The sequence below is a fragment of the Sinohyriopsis cumingii genome, chromosome 9 (genome assembly GCF_028554795.1).
Source record: "Sinohyriopsis cumingii isolate HCF-2022 chromosome 9, ASM2855479v2, whole genome shotgun sequence".
Taxonomy (NCBI): Eukaryota; Metazoa; Mollusca; class Bivalvia; order Unionida; family Unionidae; genus Sinohyriopsis; species Sinohyriopsis cumingii.
Window position 1 is genome coordinate 33,749,201 of NC_142969.1, and position 23,370 is coordinate 33,772,570.

At 33.7% G+C, this 23,370-nt stretch overlaps 1 protein-coding gene across 1 annotated transcript in view; it reads left to right on the forward strand.

The window, feature by feature from the left end:
• LOC149791512 (uncharacterized) overlaps positions 1–23,370 on the forward strand; it is a 66,205-nt gene that overhangs the window by 13,246 nt on the left and 29,589 nt on the right. The window contains exons 10-25 of the mRNA XM_089969438.1: positions 1,292–1,314; positions 1,599–1,793; positions 7,677–7,925; positions 8,726–8,930; positions 9,365–9,537; positions 11,319–11,489; positions 13,383–13,505; positions 13,845–13,970; positions 14,464–14,592; positions 16,419–16,535; positions 18,307–18,561; positions 19,046–19,174; positions 19,957–20,082; positions 20,466–20,597; positions 21,164–21,301; positions 22,540–22,794. Coding sequence (XP_089825564.1) covers positions 1,292–1,314; positions 1,599–1,793; positions 7,677–7,925; positions 8,726–8,930; positions 9,365–9,537; positions 11,319–11,489; positions 13,383–13,505; positions 13,845–13,970; positions 14,464–14,592; positions 16,419–16,535; positions 18,307–18,561; positions 19,046–19,174; positions 19,957–20,082; positions 20,466–20,597; positions 21,164–21,301; positions 22,540–22,794 — 2,546 coding nt within the window. The remainder of the gene's footprint in view (positions 1–1,291; positions 1,315–1,598; positions 1,794–7,676; positions 7,926–8,725; positions 8,931–9,364; positions 9,538–11,318; positions 11,490–13,382; positions 13,506–13,844; positions 13,971–14,463; positions 14,593–16,418; positions 16,536–18,306; positions 18,562–19,045; positions 19,175–19,956; positions 20,083–20,465; positions 20,598–21,163; positions 21,302–22,539; positions 22,795–23,370) is intronic.

Genomic DNA, 23,370 nt, shown 5'->3' on the forward strand with positions numbered 1-23,370 from the left:
CAATCTTGACATAATTTGTTTTTACTGGCTTTATCTGTGACAATCTATCCATTCTTCCTCTTTTGAAATCGAGATATGCGTATGCTGTAATTTTCAATGAATTCGATAAACAGATGACTTAATCGTATCGTCACATTTTAATAAAAACATGTTTTAAGTAATGTTCTAAATGAGTCGTTTACGTACGAAATAACGTCATCTGAAACACTGAGCTCTTTTTATTGCATTCAGGGTGAACGGGCACATACAGTGCATGGTTTTGAAATAATTAGACCCTAAACTGGTAATATGAATGCACTGAATCGCTACTCTATTACGAGCGATTAATACGGTATCATGAATCTCAAACCGCTTTGTGCAAATGTATATATATATATATATATATATATATATATATATATATATATATATATATATATATATATATATATATATATATATAACTTATTATTTTAAGAATTGTGTCTTAATCTAGATTATATTATCACCAATCACGTTTTATTTTATGAGTGTACGCGTGTTTCATTTACGACAGAGTGTTGCCTATGCCGACGCATACTGTCGAGATCAAATATATGTGTGAAACCAAACTTTTGGCTTGTAAATTTGGAAACATTCTGGCTAGAAATTGATTAGTTGCAATTCCATTACAATAGTATTAATGTCATTGTTAGGAAAGACTTTAACGTGTCAAAACTATAAAACTACTTTCTTTGTTACATTATAATGTTTCAACGAGATTGATTCGTCACAAGCACGTATATTCATCAAATACATTTATATGGCATTGCTGAATATATTTCCAGGTTTGATTATTTTTGCTAAGTCCAACAAGAATGCATCTTCATTCGATGACTACACCAACGACTTTGCTGATTTATCCAGAGAATTTGACGTCAACGATCCTTTTATTTCTTTAACTCGGGATAACGCTTCAAAGACACTAACAGCTATATTTTCGTCAGGTAGGAAAATAATATATTTTTCCTGATTTCGCTTGAGCTCCTTGTTCATTTATAGTTAGTTGTCATCAAATGCTATGTTCATAAAGATTATATCTTTAAGTTTGTGACAAAGATGACATGCTATATCTGTATGATTTTGGTCATGGGAAAGCGGTATTAAACATGGAATACAATAAAGTATTCTCTATATTGTCATTTCTATTGATTGTCTCATACCTATAGTGCTTGATTCCCATAGTTGGGCAATAAGCAATAGATAATGTAAAGAGAAGTCAGCTTTCCTAACGCTTACATATACAAACCTTTAACTGACGTATAAATCTCAGCTATGAAGAGAAAGTGATAAGCGGTAAGATTCAACAACAATACAGACAGACATTATATATTTATCTGAAAACATTATATCACTTCATAGCGCACTAAATTCAATTTACGGTTCTTTACATACATCACTAGGTGTGTATCTTATATGTAAATTTTAACTTTCCCACGCTGACAGAGACTAAAGCGTACTAAAATATTTCTTTTGCAGAATAAAAACTTCTGCTTTGTGACCCTAATGTAGAGATATAGTTTGACTCCACTGGTTTCTTTCAAAACACAACTGATTAAGTCACTAATATGGCATTTTAGGCATATCATTCAACGTATCTCTCGGTGTCCGAATGCTGACTGTAAGCGTGGTGCTTCCTACTGACTTCAAGAGAAAACCGAAAGGACTTCTTGGAAACTTTGATGATGACCCCAATAATGATTTTATGTTTCCCAATGGCACCAGTCTGCCACCTTCCGCCTCTGAACGACATATATTTTATTACGGACAGTCATGTAAGTATTGTTCTGTACTGTTTTAAATTAAGATAGTTTAGCTGTTATCCTAATGAGAACATGACGAGAAAAGGAGTACGATGCAACTTATAACAATACAAAGTAAAAATCTTAACATTTTACAAAATAATATGCGACTAAAATAACGATGCATTTCACATATATTCTAATTTATAAGAACAATATATGTAGTTTGAGTACCTCGTGGGAGTTATATCAGTAGCTTTATGTATATCGTATGAAATATAGTGCATCATTCTTCGAAAACGTGTAATCATGCATACATATGGAGTGTAAAGAAGATCGAATAAGTACTTATTCTTAAAAGAAAACAAAATGTGTTACAAATCGGCAAATACAATTTATTTGTATTTACCCAATATATGAACAGATAATATTCTGGCTGCATACATATTAACAACAAAGCATTTCACCAAGTTTGTCTTCAGGAGTTCTTAACCGAAAACGATACATATGGCGGGTGTTGTGGCAACGGGGAAAGGAATTTAAGTGAACATATAGTCATGAAAAGCCCTTGTAAAAGTAAACGTAACAGACCGATTCAGAATTAATAGTGAGTAATAAATGTCTCACAATTAAACCAATCTGCGTTTTGTCGATCACCAAGTTCATGATGCTTAACGATGGCAGGAAGGGGGCATTCTTTAATGTTATTACAAAATAGTTCATTAACAGCTTATATATTCGAAAAATGAAAACATAATGTGGCTGTATTCATATATGTAAAGGTGGAGTGGAGTTCGACCAGTTAATATTAATGCGTTCGATGATGTGATTACCTTTTCAAAGTGTTACGCAGAGGTCTCAACTAAACAGTTAGAGAAGAGACTTTGTTTCACTGAAACAAATATTACCTAACTCGTGCTTTATAGCTTGGGTCGATGAGATAGCACTGGAAACCATATCGTGTGGCATGTGCAATCTGGGGCAAAGCAAAACCCCTTCATAATGTAAATGTAACTGAGGCACTTCGTTCGCAAGACAAAAAAGAGAGTTCAAAGTATTAGGGTATATATTATCCTTTACGGATGGATCTTCTGAACCTTTTCATGAGGTTACACACATAAAAATAAGGAATAAGGCACTAGAGACCACCGGGAAATAATACAAACCTTCTTAGTGAATCAGCGAGTTTTCACCTATTTTATACTGTGCCTGAATTGCAGAAAAGCCTATCCTTCTCCGCTGTAGTGAAGAACAATCCGAAAACAACAAAGGACGCTCAAACACAAACAGATACACCCGATTCAACACCAATTTATAACACCCCAAATTACCAAGCACAGAAAAACACTGCATCTACTCAGACAACCTTTAATAATACATGACCACCGAAATCACCAAAGAGTAAATAATATCATGGAAACGGGTAACAAAAGGGGTCAGATGACCCCATCAAACTCTATAACAAGTTTGGAAACATTGAGGACATGGATGCAGAAGACACTGCTCCATGCGCTCAAGGTAGCTCCAGACCTACAAACAAAAAATTTACTCCCGTACTTATTCCAGAGAAAAAAACCACACAAATTGCCTCCGCGAAAGGTCTAACCTAGCTCCACAATCTCCAATTTAAATTCATAATGAAGAACACTATCATACAATGGAACTGTCGAGAACTTAACGCAAATTACAATGACATTCTCCTCCTTTTAAGCGAACATATTCCTGAAGTACAATGCCTTCAGCAAACATACTTAAAAGATACGAATTACATTACACTTAAAAAATACTCCCTGCTTAACAACTACTCTCATAATGTTGACAGGGCCTCAGGAGGAGTTTATGTTGTTGTGAACAATAGAGCCCGTCACAGCGTCATCCCTTTAAACACAAACCTGCAAGGCACTGCTGTAAGCGTCACTCGACATCGAGTGATTACCTTTTCTTCTATTTACTTACCACCAAACATCAACACAGTATCAAACGATTTAGACAAACTTATTCATCAACTTCCCATTTGTTTTACTCGTGGATTTTAATGCCCATAACATTTTGTGGGGATCAAACAACATAAGTGATCGAGGCCACAAAGTAGAACACTTGATTTCTAGACACAAGTGGTGTCTATATAACAACAAATCACCGACATATTTACAGCCAGGAACGGGTATATGCACGAGTATCGATTTGTCAATTTGTTCCCAATCGCTGTTTTTGGACTATCAATGGAAGGTCGCTGATGACCTTCACAGCAGTGATCACTTTCCAATCTCCTTTTGTAAATATTAACTCTTGATGACGCAATTCCACAATGGAATTTAAAGAAGGCCAACTGGGCTAAGCTTGAAAAATCTATGTAAAAGTAGGCCGAATGAGGATACCGTTTTCAATGCTAATGACCCTATTCAGCATTGTACTTTTATTTTAACCGAGATTACAGAAGAATCCATTCCCATGTCCTCACCGAACTGTAAAAGAACTATAATACCTTGGTTCACTAAGGAATGTAAGGAATCCATTAGACAACGCCGAGAAGCTTTGAAAAAATGTAACAATCGTCCGACGCCCGAAAACTTAAGTACATATCGTAGTCTAAGGGCCAAAGCTCGCCGCACAATCAAAGTAAACGAGCATCATGGAAAAAATATGTTTCTTCTTTAAACTCTCGTTCCTCTATTAAGAAAGCGTGTGACACTATTCGTAAAATAAACGGAAAGAGAAAACAAACTTTTCTCCGACATCTGAAACATAATAATAACAATTTTAGTTCAAAACGAGACGTAGCAAAAGTTCTTGCTGACAGTTCCTCTAAACATGTCTCATCATCTATTATTCAGATGGTTTCAGAAGATTAAAAATCAAAAAGAAAATACACGGTTGAAATTCATATCGAATAACTCAGAAAGTCATAATCAACCGTTTACACTGTTTGAGCTAATGTAATCTCTGATTAGGGCCCATGATACATTCGCTGGGCCTGACGAAATACATTACCAGTTTTTGAAACATCTTCCAGAAACTTCATTAACAGTTCTTCTGGAAATCGTCAATGATTTATGGATTACTGGTAATGTACCTAAGATTTGAAAGAGGCAACAGTAATACCAGTTCCCAAACCAGGTAAAGTTAGCGCAGATCCTAACAGCTATCGACCTATTGCACTCACAAGCTGTGTGTGCAAAACAATGGCACGAATGATCAATTATCGGCTTGAATGGTACTTGGAAACTAACAATTTAATATATCCTTTCCAAAAGTGGCCTTCAATATGGCCGGAGCACCAATGAGCATCTGGGTAGACTGGAAATATTGATTCGTGATGCATTTATTAAGAAGAAACATTTAGTGGCGGTTTCTTTGATTTAGAAAAGGCCTATGACACGACATGGAAGTACAGGATATTAAATGACCTGCACGATCTGGGTTTAAAAGGCCGTCTGCCCTCATATCAAATTTTCTCTTAGATAATTCAAAGTACGAGTGGGCTCTACCCTCTCAGATCTGCACGAGCAAGAGATAGGTGTGCCCCGGGGCAGTATTTTATCTGTGACGCTTTTTAACATCAGAATTAATAGCATCACCAAGTGTTTGACTCCTGGTGTGGATTGCTCGCTATACGTTGACGATTTTATAATATCTTATCGATCTAAGCACATGCATACAATCGAACGACAACTACAGCAAAATGGAAACAAGATTCAAAATTGGGGCAATAATAAAGGATTCAAATTCTCAAAATCAAAAACGGCATGCTGTCTGTTACAAGGAAATCACGATGAACATAAACTCACGCTGGACGGAACACATATTTCAGTTTTTGATGAAACAAAGTATTTAGGTATTATCTTCTACAAAAAACTGACTTTTATTCTTTTATTCCACACATAAATAATTTGAAAGCTAAATGCTTAAAACTCTAGATCTACTTACAGTAGTAGCGCACACAGACAGGGGTCTGGATAAAAAGGTCATCTTCAATTTATATAGAACGTTTATTCGCTCCAAACTGGACTATGGTTGCGTTGTTTATGTACGCCAGAAAGTCACATTTGAAAATGCTTGATCCAATTCATCATCAAGGAATAAGATTCGCTCTGGGAGCATTTAAGACATCCCCGTGGGAGATATCACATGGTAGAGAAATGCTCGAATTACAATCAAACCCTCGAATCCTGCTTTTTCGGCTGTTTTTCAACCCAAATACAAAACCGTGTACGAAAATAAACCAAAAGCCATACCTTCCTTTGGCATCAGAATATCATTCAGAATTGACAGTACAAAAATAGATCATTCTAAAATTCAGAAAACGTCCATCTCCGAAACACCACCCTGGCTACACAAATAACCAAAATTACTTTTTACCCTACACGATGAAAATAAATCCGAGACGAACCCTTCTATCTTCTACAGCTCTTACCATAAACCCCTCACCGAATTTAAAAACTACACAATAATTTACACCGATGGACCAAAGGAAAACTGGAGAACCCATTGTTGACCAATGCTCTCGTCAATAATACTAAGCTGAGTACATCCCACAATATCGTATACTTCTGGCTACTTAGCCATGTTGGCATTAAAGGTAAAGCAGCTGCTAAAAAGGCACTATCTCAAGAAACAACTAATTGTAAGGTACCGTATCATGATTTTAAACCTAGTATCAAAGAGACTTTACGTCAGAAGTGGCACGTATGATGGAATGATGCAGTGAATAATAAACGTCACGCCATCAAGCTAACCCTAGTAGAATGGGCTTCTTCCTACAGCATCAATCGTAGGGAGGAGGTATACATTGCAAGAATCATAATTGGTCATACTTATAAAACCCACTCCCACATACTAAAAGGTGAAGAACCACCAGAGTGCGTTTCTTGTAATGAACCTTTCACTATTAAACACTTTATGATATAGTGTTTCGACCTGCAACCTACACGCGATCAGTATTACAATGTGCATGACATGATGGAATTTTTTGATACAATAAACCTCACTTGTATTATAGAATTTCTTAAAACAGTGAACAAATAATCCTAGCTATATCTTTTAGGCCATCATATTGAGCATTTTTAAGTAATGTATTTAGCGTCCATTATCTTCACTAACTTTTTATCTGCCTATATTCACATATACCATTTACATTTCCCGTAGATCGGGAAGACTTATTCATTACCGTTACCATTTGAGCGATTTATTTTATTTTGATATCGCTTGTAGATATAAAACCTTTTATCACTTTTTACATAATTATACATATGACCTTTCTTATGGCGCTAAATAGCCTAACAGTGCTGGTGCGCCGTTACAAAATACACACACACACACACACACACACACACACACACACACATATATATATATATATATATATATATATATATATATATATATATATATATATATATATATATATATATATATATATATATATATATATATATATATATATATATATATATATATATATATATATATATATATATATATATATATAGAGAGAGAGAGAGAGAGAGAGAGAGAGAGAGAGATAAGTGATATATGGATATATATTTCCTGTTAAAGTGGAACGGACAGGAAAGCTGGCAAGAGCTATATGTCATTTGAATAATTAGTTATATAGGTGTTCTTAAGTCAGTGTTAACTATTCGCCTTCGTAAGTCACTAAATAGTGCTCATACATCATACTGAATATGTACAAGTGACCGCAAAATATTAAAAAAAAAAAACTACGTTAAATGTTGCATTGTGTTTTTTCGTGTTGAAAGTCAATTAAATGTATTAGATCAATGTCGTCCAGGAACAGTATCAATGTTAGCCATTTAATTTTTATTTGGCACTGCCACTAAGCCTACTTCGAACTTGGTGTTTCAATGTTCATTCATGTTTTTCTATATATTGTATAGTATCAAAATTCTTTTTCAGGGGAGATTGATGGTCATCGGTCTGTTTTTCATTATCCGCCTGGAAAGAATCATTCTGACTTTCATCACAAAGATTTTGTTCCCAAGTTTTTGGAGGAGGCAGATCCAGTCAAAGTCGCAGCAGCAGAGAAGAAATGTGACAAAGATAACCAAGAATGCATATTTGATCTAGTTTTCACAGAAAATGAAGCAATTGCCAATAATACCCGCAATGTGGAAACTCGTGCTTCTTCGGGTCAGGCAGAACTGGGTAGTTATCTGTCAAACATATAATTTGAAGCAAACAGGTTAAAAACGCACAGTGTAGTCAACATCATGCCGCAAAGAAAATATATTAAACAATGAAGCGCGTTGAATTCTGTGGCAGAATTCATTTCTTAGCTTTAAATGCGAATTATTTTTGTCCAGAAAGAAAATTCATTTTATATGAAACTTATTCAGCAACACATTTTTTGGCCGATACGAAACTGGTAATATACTTTTTAAAGATTATACTTTGTACTGGCGTTGAAATCTCGTGCGGAATCACATGGGTAATTTAAACAATTTGTGTTCGTATAACTTTTATTTCAACCTCCACAAGACAATGTGTGTTTTAGACATCAATAAGCGACTAGTATTCGGAAGATGAAGATTAAATCATTAGACTTATTAACTAATTCACATAACAAGTTGTGGACGTGCTTAAGAACTAATGGCATATGTGAATATAACATAATCCTGAAGTATATCTTAAAACACATCCAAGTGACGCTTGACGCATAATTAAGTACTTCAATCGATATGACCATGAATTTAATTGAAGACATTAACTAGCCACTAACTTCGTTTTGAAAGGCCAAAAAATTAATATTTCATAGCTTGATCCTTAGATCATGAAAAGAAGTCATCGCCTTCCATTGATAAAACTACTACTTATAATTCAAATGAATATAAATGGCCCTGATGGAAATGAGGAGGTTGATGATAGCCGTAATAACAAGATAATCAAGCATTTCCTTTGACTCCCCTAACACTTTAATATGTACAAATGTATTATCGTTTTTATAGAAAACTGCATCCCAACAATTTCTGGAAACGGAACAGTTTTTGCTACCCTTGGCGAGAGAGTAAACATCACTGTAAACGGGTCTGATGATGGAGCATTTACCTATGCACTGCTCGATAATGCTGCAAATGCCAGCATAATACGACAGATCGATGATACTGGACTCATTTCCTTTGTTCTTAATGACACTAATCCTGTGTCAGTTGGGTATGCTGATATTCGCCTTTACTTTTAGATTTTCTAAAGAGTCGTTTTGTGTCAAATAAATGCATTCACGAGTGTTTTGTAAAATGTACGTAAACAGCCATGACGAAAAAGTTCATATTCAAAGTAAACCTGCAACAAAGAGTACAATCTGTGTTAAAAGGAGGAATGTATTTTAGAACCACGATGCTCACAGATCATATTCATTTAAAGTCTGTGTTGTTCAGTCATTTATATTTTTGAAGAAATACCTCTCACCATTATAGTGTAAGTGCTTATCCATTCACGGCCTTTTAGTGTGTGTCATCACGTATCTTGGTCATTTAGTTGGTAGTTATACAACTTTTCAAATTAAAATTTTGTCAACGTTTCACATCAAAACTCTAAGCTGTAATGAGAAAAAAAGGAATCGGTTTGACATTTATATTTGACCACAGTGTTGTAGCTGAAGACAATCACGGAGTGCAATCCACTGCGCTTTTCCTGGAAATATGGTTATGTACTAGCTGCTCCGGTCATGGTACATGCATTTTTACCCAAGAAAGGACTGATAGGCAGTCAACTACGTACTTCAAATATGCCGCATGCAACTGTAGTTCCTACTGGGAAGGTAGACTATATACATATTACTTCATTAGAGGAAATCACAGGTTTGAACCAGTATTTACAAGGAGCATTTAGAGAAGAGGACAAATTAGTAATAAGATAATTATATATACTAAGCAATATGTTTCTTACATCATTGAAATTAAAAATAAATTAAATGTAGTTAACTTTATTGTTTTGGTATCATTCTTATAATCACATGGATTAATTTTAATTTCATAGGCCCATTATTTATTAGCTGTAAATCAGGCGATCGAATCTAAGGTTAGTGATAGATCTAGTGGTTGGTATAATTTAATGAACACAGATCCGTTCCAAGTGCATGACTCAAACATATGTGCCGTTGAGCAGCTTTGTGCTAGCAAATAAGTTTTAGAGTTTCTGAGGTAAAAACTTACGTTTCAAAGTCTTAATAATTGTCTTTCCGCTGCTATGTTTTTTTTAAATTACATCGATGGTTTCCTAAGATTAGAGGATTAGATGTTTATAGGTGATTTTATAATAATATTGACAACGTTAATACTTCCAGATTATTACATTTTAAATCTGTTGAGCTATCATTAGCATTCATTGTATTTTATCTCACAGGACATTGCAACTGAGGCATATAGAAGCTACTAATTGGTATCTAACAGGCGTTAATAAAGCAGACAACATTTTCCGTTTGAAAGTGCGTGTGTGTGATTTGGCTTTTTAACGAAGCTGTAATACTTTTTCAGTCATATCTCTACGATGTCTGCAGTGTGGCAGTTTATAGTGATGCCAAGCACTAAGGCATCATGCCGCAGACATGTAGCATGATGTCTCACCGTCACATTAGCCTGACACCAGTACTAACACTAACCTCTTAATGTTGAGTGCCAAGTGAGGCAGCTGTTAGTACTATTTTTGTAAATCTTTGGTATGACCCGTATCCGAATCGGAAGCTCTAACCACTGGGCCACCGGAGCGGTTCCGTTTGAAAGCAATTTTCTATGTTCTTGTACTTATTTAAAGTTATATAACTGCACAGGAATTACCAAATTACATATAATAACAACAACAAAGATAACTAACCAATAGTCTATCAATATCTATCACGTCATGGATAAAAAAAGAATTATATTATCACCAGAATGAATACTTGTCTGCTTTACAAGGTAGGGTTCATATGTAAATATAAATAGTAACACAAACTATTTTCAAATTTAGCTATATATAGTTAGAAATATTATATTATCCATTTTGTTGCTGCATCCATAGATTATGACAAAAGGTATATTAGTTTAGATTTTTTATCTCGTAGTCAATATACATAATACTAGTGTTGTGTAGAACTATGCATCGCATGCATTTATGGAGTTAGATAGTTTCGTTCTAACGTATCACTTTATGAGAAACGTTTTAAAATTCAGTGGCTTACGTTGCAAAACGTTTAAGAGATTTGGATCTATCTTAGATGGACAATTTACCGCAGATATAATTTGAATGATACTGTGTTCATTTCTTGTTGACACTGAACAATCATGTTATCAGCCGTACCATTTACCGTTGCATTCATTTTTATTTAGTTAGAAACATAATTTACGATTGTTATGAGGGAAAGTTAAGTGTGAATTTATTTACTACATATCTTGAACAACGCATTCTTTATGTCAAAGTTGCAAACGTGATTGCACGTATCACCTCTCTCTGCACACACACACACACACACACACACACACACACACACACATATATATATATATATATATATATATATATATATATATATATATATATATATATATGCATTCATTCATGCAGGTAGTGATTGTGAAATCGATTTCAATGGATGTGCCTCTACGCCATGTTCTCCTCTCAGGAATTGCACAGACAATCCTGCAACAGTCCATGAAGCACTTGGACGAGCGTATAACTGCTCCTCCTGCCCAAGCGGATACGCAGAGGGGAAGGACGACACTACAAAGTGTGAAGGTAATTAAACACCAGATATAATTTTATCATATTTCTGAACATGAGATTACATTTACGAATTCCGAGAAAGGGAGCTGAAGCCACAAACATGGGGAATATAAAGAACGATGCTTTTAATTGCAATTACCATGTCTATAATTAAATGGCATAATCAAACATAATGTTTACATGTTCAGCATGCTAGATAGTTTGTGTTGGTATGTCTATGGTAATAAACTATAAAACAAAAAATACCCATATTAAACAAGATTTTAAAATGTTAAATACTAATTTATTTTGCTGAAATACAAATTGAAATAATTAAAAATTAACTTACATATGTCAACTAACTCACCGAAATCCTATACATTGTGCCAATTCCAATAGTTACAAGTAATCCGAATACGTTCCATAGGTATTCCGAACGTGTACTCTTATGTTATGATGTACCAACGCTGAGTAAGAATCAATAATTTTAAATCCGAACATCCTTTACATGAATTCACTGTAAATCCAATAGAGGTAAAAATATAAACTTGTTTGAACGAATGTAACAGCACCGTAATTTCTACAAATGGTTATGTTAAATAAGTGAACAGATAACCTCACTCTGTCTTCAAAGACCAGTAGTAGCAATAACAACAATGATCCTGCACAATATTTGACATCTATCATAAACCAACATACCATAATATAATTTATTGAAAAGGTTTTGAATGAATAATATCACATGTCTAATTAGTCACTGCATTAAGCAAACTCAAGTGTTCAAATTCTAGCCAAACAAGAGCTGGGTCAATCTGACCTTTTTATTAGTTCCAATGTTTATGCAGGACCAACTGATGTTTCCATGAATTGCTTAAGTTCATCGACTTGGAATTTTATGATTTATATACTCCTTTGCATTATACATGGCTAGTCTTTCAAAGTGCTAACTACTGTGGTTGATTCTTAGCTTTAAAAATGTTACGTAAATGACATTTACGTACATAATTCTTAAGAACAAAATATGCATTATACACACACACACACACACACACACACACATATATATATATATATATATATATATATATATATATATATATATATATATATATATATATATATATATATATATATATATATATATATATATATATATATAACCATTGGTTACTGCAACACCTCTGGTGTGCATAGTAAACCGTGTGGGATATCAACGAGAATACCGTTGTGACTTTGTTTCTTGGTGTGTCCATTACTTCTAGTAATCGTTATTTTGTTTTAAAGCCAATCAATGGTGCCATTCCGCAATCCTAGAGTCTCCATAATACTAACGCGATCAAATTCACCAGAGATTCATCAATGAGGGTCATACACAATATAAATGAACGTAGAAATATTTCCTGCGAATTAGCACCGCTCCCAAATTTATATAGTTATATTACCTATTATGTTTTATATATATATATATATATATATATATATATATATATATATATATATATATATATATATACGTATTATAATATACTCTTAATTGTTAAGTACATTAGTTATAGTGGATATATCTTGATTATAAATTAATGATATAAATATATTCCAATATAAATTACAGTCAAGACTCTATGGTCTCAAATTAGTAACTGAAAAAAAACCCAATAAGTTTTGTAAAATTAACAAATAATTTAATTCACTAAATTAAGAGGTCGAAATTTAAATGGGACACATGATTGTGAAATAAACTCCAACCAATGTTCCATAACAGTCAACTCTTTCAATATACAGTCATAGACAAAAGTCAAATAAATGCCACAGATATACATAATAATTGAAGATGATGTTATTGCCACAATGAAATAACTGAAACAGCTTTCCCGATCAATTATTATTTTGAGTGATTTGTTCATATTATTTTTATTTCCTTTATAGACATCAACGAGTGCAATGATACACTTCATGGATGCAGCCAGATCTGCGGAAACACAGAGGGAAGCTACTACTGTACCTGCTCGAGTGGATTCAGATTAGGTCAAAATACCAGTCACTGTGACGGTAACATTACATATTTTACAGTATGCGTTTTGTTGAGTTTTGGAAAAAAGTTTTAACAATTACCAACTAGCACAAGATAAATAGTTCTGCCGAACAAATACAAAATGATTACAATATTAAGACATTGCTTATTTAACTTGTTAACATAATTTCTTGCATGTTGAGCAATAGCACGAACATGACTAGTTCATACAATTATAAGTACATCATATTCAAAACAGCCCGTAGATAAGTTGTATTTCTTTCGTTATTGGTGTATGTATATCTTTCTACATCGCCAGTTCCCTTTCTGATATCTTCGATATTGGTTATTTATAATTTTTCACTTGACAACTTCAGATATCAACGAATGTCAGGAAGGGACCTCGGATTGTGATCAGATTTGTATTAACACGTATGGAGGTTTCAACTGTACTTGCCAAAATGGATACTTATATAATACCACACGAAGAGCTTGTGTACTAGGTACGGTTGTTTATGTATACTGTTTCTTTACTGGTTCGAACATAAGTTATTCAAAGTAATATAAACGATATTTCTTTAATCCATTTAGCATACTTTAATATATTTGATAATACTTTGAAAGGGACACCCACTAGTGTTACTATATTAATTAGTGATTCAGTTTTGCAATTCTACTTATTACATTTCCATGAATGAAAAGAAATACAAATTAGACTTACATTTAGCTTGATGTCAATAATCGTTGGACATTAGAAATAAAAGTGGAAAATACATTATAATGCGTCCACACAAAATCTACTAAGGAATGTTCGTGCAAACAATGCCTATTTCCGTATTACTTGATTTCTTACCATATATATTATACCATGAGGGCAATGCTAAATTACAGTCATGACTAACCTGCACCAATAGCACATAGTTTCATAACGTTTGGTAACAAAGGAAATGATGTGACTGAAATTTTGATTGGCTTATCCACTTTTGCACTTGTTAGATGGAGACCATGAGACGACAGCATGCGCATCAAAGAACTGCAGTCAGGGGTGTACCATAGACGACAACAAACATGCCACCTGCTTTTGTCGAGCTGGTTATATACTTACAGATAATGACGTTTGCAAAGGTCGCTGGCGTATTTACTATTTACGATACACCTGAAAACAACAAAGAGCACATCTTTGCATGGAAACTGCATTGTTGTAACCACACATTACACTTCTGTTACATAATGATTCTTTCTGGAGGACTATCAATGAGTTATGTTTCTGTTTCAATCGATGAATTTGAATTGTAAATTCTTACAGATAATAAAGTATGATACGCTTTGCAAAAACAACAGGTGCATATAACGTCGCATTTGTATGACACAGATTCATATAGAACAATCACATGACGTCAGTCTGCTCTCAATTGCGAAAGTGTACATGTCAGTTTTAAACTTGTTTTGCCCCTGGGTAATACTGATGTATTCCATACACGGTTTCTTTTTCTTTCGCCGCACGTTGTCTGGTGTACTGAATACGTATGCATCACATATGTTGTTGTTATCATAAGTAAAATGTAGTTTGAACCTAATACTTGTGTATTTAATCAAAGTAATGAAAAATACACACGCGTTATTGCTAAAATGTTATAGTTGTTGCTGTTGCAGTACAAATATTACGCTTCAGATTTGAACTGAAACACCAATAAAATACAGATCGTAAAATATTGAAATGCTGTCAGTCAAATCATCATGGCTATCTATACTCTTATTCAATGATACACTTTGAGAAACGAAACACAAATCACAAAAATACATACGCCTTTAGAAATTAGCCTCAAAGGTATAACTGATTTTTACACTTAGGCAGTATGACTGGACAACGGATTTCTCCTGTTTGATCCAAGGGCGTCTCTGATAGCGAAATATTTGGCTTAGGGTCTTATATTTGTTTCCAATTTATTTACTGCATTCTCTATTATTTATTGATAATATCTTTATCTTATTAAAGGGCCCACTCACGAAGAATGTTTCTAATAAACAGTGCATGCAAACAAATTTAAATTTTTTTTTACTAAAACAGCAGCAACGTGTATATAAAATTAATACACGAAATCGGATTCGATTAAATCTTATGATCCGATGAAGACACTCAGAAGTCATTCAAGTCAATATGCTACATTCCTGATGATTGTTTTGTCGTAACCTAAAGTGTAACTTTTACAACTCAGCATTACATTCATATTGTTATATTAATGTGACAGAAGGTTTCCTGGATGCAGAAATTCACACATTAACTGTAACGTATTTGTGACCGGATATTTGCAGTGTTTGGCTTGGAACAGCAGACTACATAATAATCGAACACATTTCATTTTGATTAGAAACTGCAGCGCATAATTATGTAATAGTTTGAAACAATCTGTCAGTTTTGAGACAGGTTTATACCCTAATTAATCTCTGAATAGAGCTGAGCCTGTTTACTTATGTAAGCTAATATTTACACCACGCTTGTATATAGGGTGATTCCATGCCACATACATCCCGCCTCCCTCATCTCCCACCGCACATAATCAATACCCATAGCTTTATTTGTTGCTGTTATTGTTTGTGTCTTGTGGTTGTGAGTTTATCCATTTTTCATGTTATACATGACATAGCTAATCCCGTGGGTATAAATTAGCCATATTTAAGCAGACGAGGCCATGTCTATCCAATTCCTTTCTCGAGTCGATTTGGAAAATGGCGGCCAAAGTTGTCAATTGAAAACAAAATATTCCAGAATGCGGAATTTGAAAGGTTAAATTGATATTTTAACGTGTGGTAATCTAACAAAATTGAAACTGCACACACTATAGGAAAACTATGCCAACTATGTGATATATATATATATATATATATATATATATATATATATATATATATATATATATATATATATATATATATGTGTGTGTGTATTTCAGACATCGACGAATGTGAGCAGAACGTGTGTACCCAAAGATGTAGTAATTCTAATGGCAGTTTCAGATGTTCATGCCTGGCCGGCTACTCACTAGGAACAGACAAGGTGTCATGTGCTTGTAAGCAAGAGCTCCTCAACTACTTAATATCATTACTTGTGCGACTAATGTTAAACTCGGCGTTTGCTGCATAATTCCATCTCGATATGTAAATTTCAAGTTCTAGCAGAGATCACTTTTGAAAACGAATAAATCCTCGTTGTCGATATGTCACGCATTCAATTAGGTGGGTGTGGATTTATTTTTTGCATTATTAAACTTCATGCTTGTATGCAAAATTTTATACAATTAGAGTATCACTTAGATTCTCTTAGGTGCATATATGCTCGTTTGTTTCTTATGTAACTTGCATGTTACATTCTTATTTGCATTTGGTTTTGCCCGTTTACATGAAAATGTTCGTTTCGATTGCACACCTTTCATTTGTATTATTGTATTTGCTCATTTATTTCTTCGGTAACTTTACATTGCCAGAATCGTTCAGTATTTTACGATATCGAACTCGCGTGCACTTCATATTGCAGACATAAATGAACTACTTTATTTTGTATTTTGTAAACAATGGACTTAGACGCTTGCAATTTTGATTGTAAAAAAATTATGGACACTTACGCAGTAGGAGGATTATGTATTGGTTAATTAAAATTGTTTCTGAATGAACTAAAGCAGATGTTTCCTAGAATGCCAAAATCCAGCTGTTTTGTCACATTCCGCGTAAACATTTTTGAGAAATTATTTCTGATTAAGGCGGGCGATAGACGCCAGATTTTATAAAAAACTTTCTGCGTACATACAAATAAAATGCAGATGACCAGGCATAACTTGTCTTCTTTAGCTGGTAATAAGAATGGTACAAAATATACTTACAGTTTTATATCCTGAATTTCCTTCTTATTTCTGCAAATCCGAATTACATGAGCCATGTCATGGGTTCTCAGGCTTGATTACACATTTCGAAATTGTATTGTAATTTCGACTCTATTCCAAGTGCAATTTGGTCCCCCTTTCATCACTCAAAATGAAATAAACATTAAATTCCATAGCGTCGTTTTGATATATGCAATTGAAAGACTTCATATGTTTCCCACATTATGATTTCAAACATTCAATGAGAGAATAGAAACATACTTGCATATGTCAGCACCCTTCTCCCTCGCTGCTTCAATCCGATATATTTCATGTATAATTGGCACAGAATAATCCATTCCATAATCGCAAAAGTTCGTAGAATCGACACAAATATAAAAATCTATTCATTCCAGATCAAATGGAGAAATTGTTGCGATGCGCATTTATTCGCAATATGACTCTAAATTTCAATTTTAAGTAGACACGCCATTTTCTTTCGAAAGCTATGTCTAACACGCGACTATGTTCAAATTTATCTGGGCAGAGTTAAATGCGCATTAATAATGATGTGTTATGACGACTTAGCGGTTGTGTATTTAGTTTGCAATACGGCATATATTTAGTTACTTTCTTTCTTATAGGGTATGTTTGTTTATATAATTAGGCCTTATATAGAATAAGAAAATGATCATATAATAAAAAGGTTACTACATTTTTATGGGAAAATATGAACTCGTTTTGTCAGATGGATATACTGCACTCCCGAGGTCGTGCAGTATTGTCATCCAAACTTTGGTTCATATTTTCCCATAAAATAGGAATAACATCTACATCCTTGATATATGACCTTCAATGGTAATGAAATTATACATTTAAATATAAATATATGTGATTTTCATCAGAACCTTTATCTTTTCTTGTATATAACTACTACAACTAAGATATTTCCATCTAAATAACAAACAAAAGCTGTGCATTGCAGCATGCTCCTACCCATACTATGGTGAAAATTGCTCCGAAATGTGTAATTGCGGTCGAGGAGTTCTGAGATGTGATCCAGTTAGAGGCTGTGTTTGCTTACCCGGATGGGGCGGGAGCGCCTGTGACAATGACATTGACGAATGTGCACTTAATCGGAGTATATGTGGTGATCCTCTTAATGACTGCAACAATACCAATGGAAGTTATTTTTGCAGCTGCAGATCGGGGTATGAAGCGGTGAATAACACGTGTAAAGGTATGTTTTCAGTCTTGTCATTATCAAAAGTTGCTTGAATGTTCCGAAAATCTGAATTAGACTTGAACCTAATAATGTCTGCGATTATATATTGCAATATTTCTCAGCACTGCATATGACATTTTTCAGAACAATGCAGTTTTACTATATAATTAGCTATGCATTAAATAACTTTTAATGATGTTTTAACTTCCATGTTGGTACAGTGAAATAAACATAATATATCAATATTAAGACTGACGTAAATGCACATACATTTCAGCAGTGTATTATTTTTTGGAATATATTCGCATAGTCATTCCTCCACTCTCGTTCATTTCACTTTCACTTTCCTTGTCTCTGTCTTTCCGTCTCTGTCTGTCTGTCTGTCTGTCTCTCTCTCTCTCTCTCTCTCTCTCTCTCTCTCTCTCTCTCTATATATATATATATATATATATATATATATATATATATATATATATATATATATCCGTGTGTACTACAGATATAGATGAATGCAGTGATCCTATCCTGAACAAATGTGAACAAATATGTTCCAACACCTTCGGAGGATATACTTGTAGCTGTAGGTCTGGCTACAATATCGACCCGAGTAATAACGAAAGTTGTACCGGTATGTTTAGGGCAGCTTCATGATTTCTTTAATTTAGTACATGTTTTTGTCATTTTTTGTAACTGAATGTAATTCCAGATTTTAAGAAATGTACGTATCATATCTACAGCTACATCGTGTATTGCACAAGATGTTATAACGTGTATGATACTTAAATGTCTTTGTGGAGAGCCTTTACTTAAAGTTATAGTTCTAAATTTCGCACGGTTCAAAGGTCACGATGTTTGATTCTGGCAAGGATTGTCATGACTACAACAAAGACTCTGTATTAATATTAATGTACTAGTATTACAGTATTAGCAAACACAACGAAATCATTTTGTTTCCATAGTATTAAATAGAAGTTTGTTAGGGGTAAATATATTTATTTGAGTTGGAATCTGAGGGATGCTATGTTGGATATTATCTACCATTAATGTACATTTATGTTAGCTTTATTTATTTAACTCACAATTACTACTCATTAAACAATGTCGCTTTCGCGAAAGTACACCAAGTTTGCGATGAGGGATATTGTGTAATTATTTTACTTGTTGGATTCATTGAAATATAGTATCTGATGATCATAACACACATCCACATAGCTGATCATACATGTCAATACATCACTCATCCGACATTGTAAAATAGACATTTGGATGTCCGAAGCTTTCGTCTTGGTAACTTACTTAGTTGCAAATCAGTGCACAATCCGTAATGATAACAGTGGAATACTATTTTGTATTTATCATGCAGTGTCAGGATAAACAGGTGCAGGGTCATTCCACTTTTATTTTGCTTAGACATAGACGAGTGTGCATCAGATCAGTCAGGATGTCAGCACCTCTGTAGCAACACTAATGGAAGATTTTCTTGCTCCTGCCACTTTGGATATGAACTGCTAGCGGACAGAAAAACGTGCAAAAATGGTTTGTAGTTTAATGCGATACCAGATTGAATTAAAATATATATATTTTATGTTACCTAACAGTAAGCACTTTTGATAAGAAATTGTTATAATACAAGATAAGGCAAAAGTGAAGAAATGAACACTAATGTACATGAATGTATTTCCACATTCTGCCATAAAACTGTAGGGTCTACCATAGCCACTGCTTTGTTGTCATATGCAAGAACATATGTAAGTTAGCATTCAAATATTATAAACATTTAATTGCAATTAAGGCTGATTGTACATTTATAAATAACTGTAAAATAAAATAAAATTATATATGGATATCCGGTAAGACATGCGACATTGCCAGACAATGAATGTCTAATAAAGTGTACACATTTTATTTAATTATTTCAGTTGATGACCCGTGCATAAAATATGGAAATTTGAGATGTAACCAAATCTGTATAGTGGATCTTGAAAAAGAAACAGCTGTTTGTGGGTGTAATCAGGGTTTCAGACTTGGAGCAGACAACCAGACATGCATAGGCAAATATTTCCACAAAACGTTCTATATACACGTACATGTATCCATATATTTATCTATCCAGGGCCCAGCAACGTGGAATGAACTGCCCACTGAACTTAGAAACAAAGACACAGTGGTTACATTCAAGAGGGCTCTCAAAACTCACTTATTTCGACTGCAAGAACAAACTTAAAGACCTAATAATGTTTCCTACCTTAAATATTCTCAGCATGTTTTTTAATGTTTTATAATTGTATTGTGTTTGTGTTTGTAATCATATCATTATATGTTTTTTTTTTATCTTACAGGTGTTGTCTAATGTTGTAAAACGCTTAGAGCTTCTAAAGATTGGGCGCTATACAAAGTCCTCATTAATATTATTATTATTATCTGTCCTTCAAATTGTCTTTAGCTAAGTCTGAACTAAAAACTCTTAAATAAGCATCGCAGCTGCCTATTTCACAATCATTATTTTCCTGAAAATTATCTCGCTTATCTGAAGCTATTCTTAAATCCATTTAAATTAAATGTTTGTTTATAACACGTACATTAGCATGAAATTACATAATGCATTTCGATCTTACAGACGTAAATGAATGTACAGAGAAGGACGGAACACTCAATAAATGCAGCGTGAAGAGCAATTGCAGGAATGCCAATGGAAGTTACATATGCACATGTTATGCTGGCTTCCAGTTAGAAAATGATGGTCGTACCTGCAAAGGTGAACACATTTTGGTTTCAATGCATATATATATATATATATATATATATATATATATATATATATATATATATATATATATATCTGTGTGTGTGTGTCCGCTCTTATATGTGTGTGTCTTTCTCTCTATATCTATATCTATCTATCTATCTATCTATCTATCTATCTATCTATATATATATATATATATATATATATATATATATATATATATATATATATATATATATATATATATATATAGATATATATATATATATATATATATATATATATATATATATATATATATATATATATATATATATATATATATATATATATACAATAAGGGTCCCCGAGTGGCGGTTACGGATCACTGCCATCTCATCTATGTCTGCGTTGGTTCGAGTGTCGGGTTCGGCCAATCTGATTATATGAGAAAGCTTGTCAGTAACTTCTTGTGGGTCGGTGGTTCTTTCCGGGGTTTTCCTGTGTTCTTCCTCCACCATTTATACTGGCCGCCCTGTATGGCCTATCGTGTCCTTAGAAATGGCGTTTAACCCTTCAACAACAACAATAAATTCAATAAACTGACAACGAACAGTGCAAAACTAGTGTCGAACTAGTCTAAGCGCTTTAGACTCTTTTTCAAAGGCAAAAACAAAACATATACAAGACAAACAAATAAAACAGAAAAAACATTGTGTGTTCAAAACTTTAAATTATTATTTCTACAGTGATGAAACCTTTAAATGTATTATGTTGCAACTGATTTATTTCAACTTGCTACGGACGCTGGACAATATTTTATATTTTGACCTATAAATCGATGAGCCATAACAACATCTGTTAATTTATGTAAAACTATGCCAGCACAAATTATATCTCGGATATTTCATTGTTATAATAGGAATTATAGGAAATTGGGTGACTAATAAGAAAATTTATAGAGTTATTTTTTTAAAAATGTGTGGGCTGCAAAAATAATTTGTATGTGTGCATATCTGTCTTTCTCTAGTCTTCTAGCATCCGCAACAGGTTGAAATAAACTAGTTTGTTGTCAGTTAAATGCATTTATCTTAATCAGTCCCTCACGCGCATGAGTTTGTTTAATATCTTTTCGTGATAATTATTCATAATCTTTTCTATATAAGAATAGTTATAACAGGGACGTTTGTTTTCATCCCACCTTTAAAGCATCAACAAACACGCAATAGTATGCCATATAACAAATAATAATGCGTTCCATTTCATAGAATGCGACAATTTCCATTATGGTGTCAACTGCATTAATGAGTGCAGATGTGGAGTAGGAGCAGAGATATGTGATAAACTAACGGGATGCGTCTGTAAAAAGGGATGGACAGGAGAAAGATGTAACATGGATGTTGATGAATGCAGCAATATAGATGTATGTTCTGGAGCCCATATCTACTGCATAAACACTCCAGGGTCGTACCAATGTTTATGTGAACGTGGTTATACAAAGGACATCAGCGGTTTGTGTAGAGGTGAGATCAAAAACGTTTGATGCAGGACATGCATCTTTGAGAGAAATTGCTCTTCAGAACTTATTCGGAATTCATGTATATAGGCAATATTTTGTTTGCCGATTAAATTTAAAAAAACACGAAGAACAAGACGAGTTTTAATGACCTGTCAATAATGTTATTATGAAAACGATTTATTCATGAGATGATCGGATAGTACTGACCGACATTAATTGTACAAACCTAATATCAGGTACATAGTTTATGATGGCTATGACAATATACACTGGCCATGGTAATCATGAACCTACTTACGTAAGATGAAGGGTGTGGTATGAGGGTAACAACAATACACACGACGATATGATGCAGGATAATGCTTTTAGGATAAACTTTGACTTGAAAAACAAACACACAATCGTACTTAGAAATTGTACAGTTATATTGAACTTGATGTGGAATGATGTATTCGTGATCAAGGCGTAATGTCCGAAAGGCTTTAATATGTAATCTCATTTACGCTGTTCATAAATATGGTTATGACATGAAATGAACGCACAATATTAACATCAGCTACATAAAACAGGATAAATACAC